The sequence below is a fragment of the Mustela nivalis genome, assembly GCF_964662115.1.
Source record: "Mustela nivalis genome assembly, chromosome: 18".
NCBI lineage: Eukaryota > Metazoa > Chordata > Mammalia > Carnivora > Mustelidae > Mustela > Mustela nivalis.
The window spans coordinates 59,425,167-59,432,769 of NC_139037.1; the positions used below are offsets into that span (position 1 = coordinate 59,425,167).

The window sequence follows — 7,603 nt, forward strand, 5'->3', positions numbered from 1 at the left end:
TAAAAAATTGAATCTTTTAAGAATAATAATAACAGGGCACCTGGGTGGCTCAGTGGGTTAAGCCGCTGCCTTCGGCTCAGGTCATGATCTCGGGGTCCCGGGATCGAGTCCCGCATCAGGCTCTCTGCTCAGCGGGGAGCCTGCTTCCTCCTCTCTCTGCCTCTCTGCCTACTTGTGATCTCTGTCAAATAAATAAATAAAACCTTTAAAAAAAAAAAGAATAATAACAACATTACTTAGTACCTATTCAATGTACTACCCTTCCAACATATAACCAGTACAGAAAATTATTACTGAGACCGTTACTACCACTGTTTCCTGTAAGTGTTTGGAATTTGGTGTGGATTTAACCCTCGAGGCACATCTCAGTAGGGGCCAACGCGTTTCAAGGGCTCCGTTGCCACAGGAGGCAGAAGGGTTTCAGAGCAACACCGAGGACTCTGTGGGTGTTCCATAAAGCGCCTGCTCCATGATCAGTGAGTAGATGAGTTTTGGGGATGATCTGCAAGGCCAAAGAGGCGAAGGAACCGCGTTGCAAGGTGTTGGCGCTGTGGCCCGGCTGAGGCCGCCTGCCCACCGCTCTCTCTGTGGCCTGCCTCCTTGTCCCTCCGGGTTCCCTGAAATGTCATCTCCTCAGAGAGCCTGCCACCTGCTTTGTTGTCCTATCTGTCCAGTGTTCTCCCGGTCAGGTGCGGTCCCACATGGCAGACTCTGGTCATTACGGTAAAAGGCTGGTCTCATCCCTTCCATCTCACTCAGGGGAGAACCAAAGCCCTCACCGAAGCCTGTCCCGTCCTCCACACTCCCCCGTGAGTCCTCCACAGCCGCCTGGGCCTCCTTGCAGCGCCCTCTGCCCAGAATGTTTCCCTCCTGAGGATCTGCAGCTCGCTGCTCCTTCCCTCAGCGGCAGGGCCTCGGGGAGGCCTTCCTTCACCTGCACCTCAGCTCCAGAACTTTCTTTGTGCAGGACAGTTAACGCAGGAGGCCGTACTAGAGAAGGGGGCTGGCGTGGTTGAATCCTGGCTGGTGTCTGGGAACATGGATTCCAGGAGGCGGCTCCCCGGTGTCCTCGATACAAATGACTCAGTGTCTTCACTTGTTAACGCAGATACTGTTTAGGCTGAACACCTGCCTTCCTTTCTGGGAGTGTGAGATTTCCCTAAGCCAGAGGGTGCTTATGGGGTCACTTTCCCGCAGAGGCCAGGCACCGAGTCTCTCCTGAGCCTCCCTGGCAGCCCCCCTCACTGCCGCTGCAGGAACGGAGCACAGGGTGTGGGAGGCCCCCAGGGGGACACTGGGAAGCTTGCGCCTGGCTTTCTCTTGACTGCCCCACGGGCCTTTCCCCTTCCCTGGTTTTGCTTTGTAGCCTTTCATGATCATGAATTACAGCTGTAGGTCCAACTGTCTATCTAGTCCTTCTAGCAATTCACTGAACATGGGGGGGCAGTCTGGGGCACCCCTGGCTCACTCCCCCCACCCCCAGCACTTACCACCATTTGCCATCCAATCTTGTATTTTAAAAAGTGTTTATTTGTTTATTTCAAGTAGGCTCCATGGACAGTGTGGAGCCCAAGTGGGGGCTTGAACTCACAATGATGAGATCAAGACCAGAGCTGAAATTAAGAGTTGGGCCCTTAACCCACGAAGCCATGCAGAAGCCCCATCCTCTCCTTTTTAGTCATTCATCTTGCTTATCAAACCCCCCCATCCAGAGGACCCCTCCATCTGGGTCTCTGCAGTCCCCCACACCCCTGCACAGGCCGACAGAAGACCCTGGGAGAGTATCTGCTGAATGACAGCTCTAACGGTTTTATTTCCACAGCTGGAATCCCCCACCCCACCCCCACCCCGGGGCTTGGGATAGCAGGGAGGCCTTTGACCAGGAGCACGGGGCAGTGTGGAGCAGGGGCGAGCGGGGCAGGGGCAAGTGGGGCCAAGGCGGCGGGCTGGGGAGGCTGGAGGGTCCCCCTCACACAGGCTCCATCTGCAGCTCTTCCCCATCCACAGCCTCAGTCTGGTGGAAGGCGGCGTGGGAGCCAATCACCACGAGGGTGGCTCCTGCAGGGAGACAGGCAGTTCAGGGCATCACTCCCTCACCTGCTCCCCACTGCCCGCCCGCCCGCCCGCCCGGGCGTCCCAGAGTCTGTACTCACTCACCCAGGACCCAGAAGACGGCAGAACCTGCGCCGGCCAGCCAGAAGAAGGGGAAGGAGACACCCCCAGCCAGAGCGTACTGATGGGCTGGGGTCACCTCTCGGCCTGGGGGTGCAGATGGCATTGGGGCTGCTGTTCCAACACTCATGTCTTCTCCCCGAGGAACCCCCGACAGCCCACCAACAGTCTGGTGTAACAAGCTCCAGGAGACTCAGGATCGTCCGAGCTCCTCATGCCAAGGTCCCCCAGCCTGGGTATCACCCATTTCTCTGATGGTCCCACTGCCCACCCAAACAGAGCACCTTCCTTACCACAACCACCCACCCCAACCATGCTCACTGCCCTTCAGCCCCACCTCTGCTAGGAAGCTCCCCACCTCCCACTCCTCCAGACTACGGCTCTCCTGCTCCCATCCCAACTCACATACACCAGGAGTCTCAAACGTGTCACCCAAAGACCAAGTCTGATCTGTGGATGTGTTTTCTGAGTCTGCACACTGTTCCCCAAGTTGGGGCTGTTGGACTGAGCGATTCACATAAGAATATAGAGTTCTGGCTTCTTGGGGCAGGCTGGAGGATAGGGTCTGCATGCTCCAGGCGCCCCCTCCATGCCCTGTGCCTGCATGACATGCCCTCAGGTGCCAGCCTACCCGTGTCACGGACAGAACACACAATCCTCTGAAGGACCCTGACTTGGGTCTTCCTGTTTGACCCCAGCTCTTCCATATCACCACTCTGAACCTTGAGCTTCCCGTGAGTGGAGACACAGGCCCCTCTTTCTTCCCAGTGGTACAAAGGGCCAGTCTGGGACCACAGGAGCCACAGACTTCAGCTTCCCTCTAGGAACAGTCCCAAGATCTTTCTGGCCCCGCCCCAGGCAGCTGTAAAGGACTGGGGCCCAGATCTAGGCCAGCGTAAGGTCGCCACCTGGTGTCCAATGTGGGTACCTGCAACTGATGCTTTCCGCAGAGAGGCGAGGGAAGATGGATGGATGGATGCGAGGGAAAGGAGGTTTAAAGGACAGGAGCCAGCTGAAGAGTTGGTTCTGGGGTATCTCTAGCTTTGAGAATACCAACCGGGGGGGGGGGGGCTCTGAGGCTGGGTGTGAGCACCTGGTGTGTCTGAGATTTTAAAGGATGGAATTAGAGGGAACCAGTGTAAATCTATGCTTGGGCAGACTGGGGTCTGGGGTCTAAGGCTTGTGTTCCAAGACCAGGATTTGAAGGATCAGGGAACTGTCTGGACAGGGGCTTTCTCACCAAAAAGCACAAACTTGGACTGCAACGTGCGCAGATAGAGGATGTAGCAGGCGCCAAAGAAAACTGCCAGAGCCACCAGCAGCATGGGGGACGTCACCCTGGAGAAGGGTAGGGAAGCATTGGTCAGGCGGCTGACCACCTACACCGGAGGACAGCAGGCTAAGTCTTTGAGGCCAGGCAAGACCAGGTCACATCTGGTCCCACGGTGTCCCGGCCAGGCTGATGGGGCAGTACGAGCTGGACCCTTAGGTGAAAAGGTCTGGCCGAGCGGTGCCATGGGGGCGGGGCCGACCCGCACGGGCTGGGCTCTCCGGTGGGGGCGCGGCCCGGCCCTGGCCAAGGGGTTCAGTGCCGAGCGGGCGAGGCACTCACACACAGTAGAGGATGAGGCCCAGGAACACGAACACGTAGTTGCTCTGGTAGTACTCCACGTTGCGAACCAGGCGCTGGCACAGCTCGCCCAGGTTGCGGGGCCGCGAGAAGCGCCGCTGGTCCACGAAGGAGCCCCAGGGCCGGATGGTCGCGCGGCGCCGCTCCAGCCACTCACGGCCGGCGCCGGACGGGATCAGTTTCGGCAGCAGGGTCCTGGTGGGCAGCCCCGGGTCAGCCGTAGACCGGGGTTGAGCCTGGATCCCCCAACTCCCCACCCCCCGAGCAAGAAGGGGGCCGTGAGGGCTGGACTCTGGGGCCCTGAGGGGGACGGGTCCGGGCCTCCTGAATGCCGGAGGAGTAGGGGGCGGCCCAGACTCCAGTGTCCTCGAATTGAAGACCAGGAGCCCAGACTCTGGTGTCTGAGGCCCGGACTCCCGGGACTCGAAGGAGGAGGGGGCGGAGGTCCAGGGCTCCCGGGTTTCGGTCGGGGCGGGGGGCTAGAGCCGGCTTGCTCACGTGGCGCTCAGCCCTTCCGGCTCGGAATCCTTCTGCGGGTCCTTCTCGGTCGCCATGTCTGCGTCCTCAGGGGTAAAACTGCTACAACGAGCCCGGCGCCCGGGCTGACCACCGCAGCCCCGCCCGAGCCCGGCCCCACCCAGCGGAGCCGACGTGGCAACGCCGTTCCGGAGCCGCCGGGGGCGGTGGATCTGCCGCGGAGCATTGCGGGAGTTGTAGTCCTCGTGGTGTTACGGAGGGTCTGGCTCGCGAAGCACCTTGGGAGAAGCAGTCGCGTAAAGTAACGCTAAACCCCTCTGGGTATTGTGGGAATTGTAGTTCCAGAAGCGGGGCAGGTGGTGGTTGGGAGTCGGGATGTCCTGGGAGATCTAAAGGCAGAAGCAGTCGTCCTGTACTCCCTCCCCTGCGGAGTGGGGCTCGTGAGGAACTGTCGTCCTGACTCGGGTGCATAAAAAACACCGGGGTGGGGCCCATCAATCTGCATTCCTAACAAGTTCCTAGGTAATGCTGATGCTACTGGTCCACGGACCGCGTTTGAATGGCGAGACTGTGGATAATTTGTGGAAATCTATTCCTTTCTGGAGGCGGAAGCTAATGACAGGGCCATGGTTGCTGGAGGGGTATCTGAGGTGGAGAGCAAAGCTCCCCCCCCCTCATGCCCTTGAGCTCCCAGGGATGGAGGGGTTAGGACTAGGGACCTCGGGATACCCCCCACCCCTCAGATAGGAAGAGGGGAGTTGGGAAACGGTTGAGAATTTATTTATTTATTAGCTGGGGTGGGTGGGGGTGGGTAGCAGGGCAGAGGGGGGGGGAGAGAATTTCTAGCAAGCTCCACGCCCTATACGGAGCCCAGTGTGGGGCTCCATCTTGGAACCTCAGGATCCTGACCTAAGCCAAAATCAAGAGTCAGGTGCTAAACTGACTGGGCCACTCAGGTGCCCCCAGGTTTGAGAATTTTTGAAAGAGGGACTTGTTATAACTGAAAGAACTGGGATTCTGGAGTCAGAGATGAAAACCTAGGCTGTGATGATCTCCCCGAACCTCAGTGTCATCATCAGGACCGTGGAAACCCTGATAGTACCCCACTCATGGGTTATGATGATTCGGTTAAATGGTCCATGTATAGTGCTTAGAGGGGTCTTGATACCTGATATTCTTCAATAAATGGTAGTTGATGTTATTGCCATTACATCACAAATGTTTTGATTATATCTAGAGTTACACCTTCTAAAAAAATTATTTTACGTAACCTGCATACCCAATGTGGGGCTCAGACTCACAACCCCAAGATCTAGAGTCCCAAGTTCCGCCAGCTGAGCCAGCCAGGTGCTCCTCACCTTCCTAAATTTAACAGTAATGTTAGGAACTGCTGGTCCCTTGGATGTCCCAAGGCGTGGCTGGTGTCTGAGCCATGGGCCTTTCTTTTCCCTGGTTCCCACAACCATGGCTCCCTCTCAGTTCTTGCCCCTGCCCCTGAGTGAGTAATGGGTAAATGGCCAGAATTCTAACAGGGTGCACCAGAAGAGCCTCAAGAAAGGGGTGTATGGAAGTATCAGGAAGCCTGGGCTCCCTTACCTGGACTGAAGTTTCAGGGCTGGGTGGGACAGTTGAATACTGCTGTGGAATATCCAGGGGACTCTTAACCCCAGCTGTCTTCTGAGACCCATCTCCCTTCTGGTTTGGGCTATGAGGCCTGCTGGTGGGCATTCCCATGAGGCGGGGGAGGCAGCCTCTGCCATGGGGGCTGGTACAGCAGTAAGCAGGGAGGCCCCCTGTATGGGAAGGTCACAAACCAAAGCTGAATGAGCCAGAGTTTGAAGATCAGATTGGCTCGATCCTGTTTATTTCCCCTTTGTCACCCCCAGGCCTTTAGTGGAATCTTGTTCAGGATTCCCACTTGGGTCTAGCTAGTTTCTGGAAATCAAAGGAGGACTGTGTGTGCACAATTAGCCCAGAGCATTAATGGGGGAGCAGCACCCAAGTTCAAAGTGATGGGGGCAGCAGAGGTGAGAAGAGCCCCCAAGAGGGAGATGAATCTTGGGGAACAGAGAGTGGGAGGCCTCCTCCTACAGCCAACCTTGGGGAGTCTGGGCTTGCTATTGTTAGGAGAGCCGGTTGGGTTTCTTTATAGGAGGTGCTGAGCAGTATGGGCTTTGGACAGTGGTGTCCAGAGCAAGGATATTGTGGGGAGCAGCCCTCTGAGTGGGGTGTGGGGAGTTCTGAATCAGGGGATCTCAGGAGATGGGGTCTCAGCACAGGGACAATGTGGGGGAGGAGCCCCTTGAAACTGGGATTGGGGGAGAGATGGGAGGGTCCTTGAGGCAGGGGGATGGTGGGAGATGGCAGGGAGAGGGCAGGTGGGCCCTGAATTAGGGGGATGGTGGGAAATAAGGGGGCCCCTGAAAAGTCTGTGGGAGACAGGCTCTGGCCCTGTGCTCCCTCCAGTCTGAGGCCTCCTTCCTGCCTCTTGGATCCCTGGAAGAAGTGGAGCTGGGAACGTAGGAGGACCTCAGCACAGACAATCAGAAACCTGGCTTGTGTCCCTGCTGTGTGACTTCAGGGAAGTCCCTGCCCTCTCTGGACCTCGGCTGTCTATGAGAGTACAGGTTGCCCCCAGTATCCCAAATGGAGTGTTCCTAGGAAAACTGCTATAAGCCAAAATGGGGTAAAGCAAAGAGTAGCCCCACTTTCCAGAAGTTCATGTCACTTCACTTTGATAAAAGACCTACATTAGCACCCGTTTTCGCTAAATGAAAGAAATCCCAAGAGGACTTTCACCTTTCTGAAAAAGGCCATAAGGCCACTGGGCGCTAATGTAGGTCAATGTAATTGTAGGGTACGGTGGGCATGTGCACACTCACACTCAACGTCTGTCTTGGGGTTGGTCAGAGAGTCGACCTGGAGCCAAGGGCCGCTGCAGCCCAGCCAGGAGGGCTGGAAGTCAAGGGACGGGCAACAGCCTGTGGGAATGCGGGATGACATGTGAGCTCTGGGAAGGGTATGGCCGGCTTAAAGCGAAAACACAGCCTGTGCCACCCGCAGCCATCCCTCTCCTAAGCATAAGCCCAACAGAGACGCATACGCAAGTCGTCGGAGGACACTGTTAGAAAGGTCCTAAAGCAACCAATACGTGGGACAGTGTGAGTGACTCTCACAGGGGTGCCAAAGACAAGAAGCCGGACACACACGACCACGTGCTTGTAGGATTTCATTTACACGAAGTCCCAGAACAGGTGCAACTAAAGGATGATGACAGAAATCAGAGCAGCCTCTGGTGGGGGAGGGGCGCTGGCAAGAAAGGGG

The 7,603-nt window shown here is 57.0% G+C and overlaps 1 protein-coding gene across 1 annotated transcript; it reads right to left on the reverse strand.

The window, feature by feature from the left end:
- Positions 1-1,786: 1,786 nt before the first annotated feature.
- Positions 1,787-4,503, reverse strand: RABAC1 (Rab acceptor 1). Its single transcript, XM_082710950.1, has 5 exons — positions 4,301-4,503; positions 3,785-3,997; positions 3,413-3,510; positions 2,158-2,259; positions 1,787-2,058 (listed from the first exon to the last, which is right to left on the reverse strand). The coding sequence occupies exons 1-5, from the start codon at positions 4,354-4,356 to the stop codon at positions 1,970-1,972; spliced, it is 558 nt and encodes a 185-aa protein (XP_082567076.1). The 5' UTR covers positions 4,357-4,503; the 3' UTR covers positions 1,787-1,969.
- Positions 4,504-7,603: the final 3,100 nt, after the last annotated feature.

Excerpts from the sequence above, each read along its gene's own strand:
- RABAC1 (XM_082710950.1), bottom strand. The coding sequence starts at position 4,356 with ATGGCGACCGAGAAGGACCCGCAGAAGGATTCCGAGCCGGAAGGGCTG. Across the intron at positions 3,511-3,784 it reads GGCCTCATCCTCTACTGTGT|GGTGACGTCCCCCATGCTGC; the intron begins GTGAGTGCCTCG and ends ACCCTTCTCCAG. Across the intron at positions 2,059-2,157 it reads TGCCGTCTTCTGGGTCCTGG|GAGCCACCCTCGTGGTGATT; the intron begins GTGAGTGAGTAC and ends GTCTCCCTGCAG.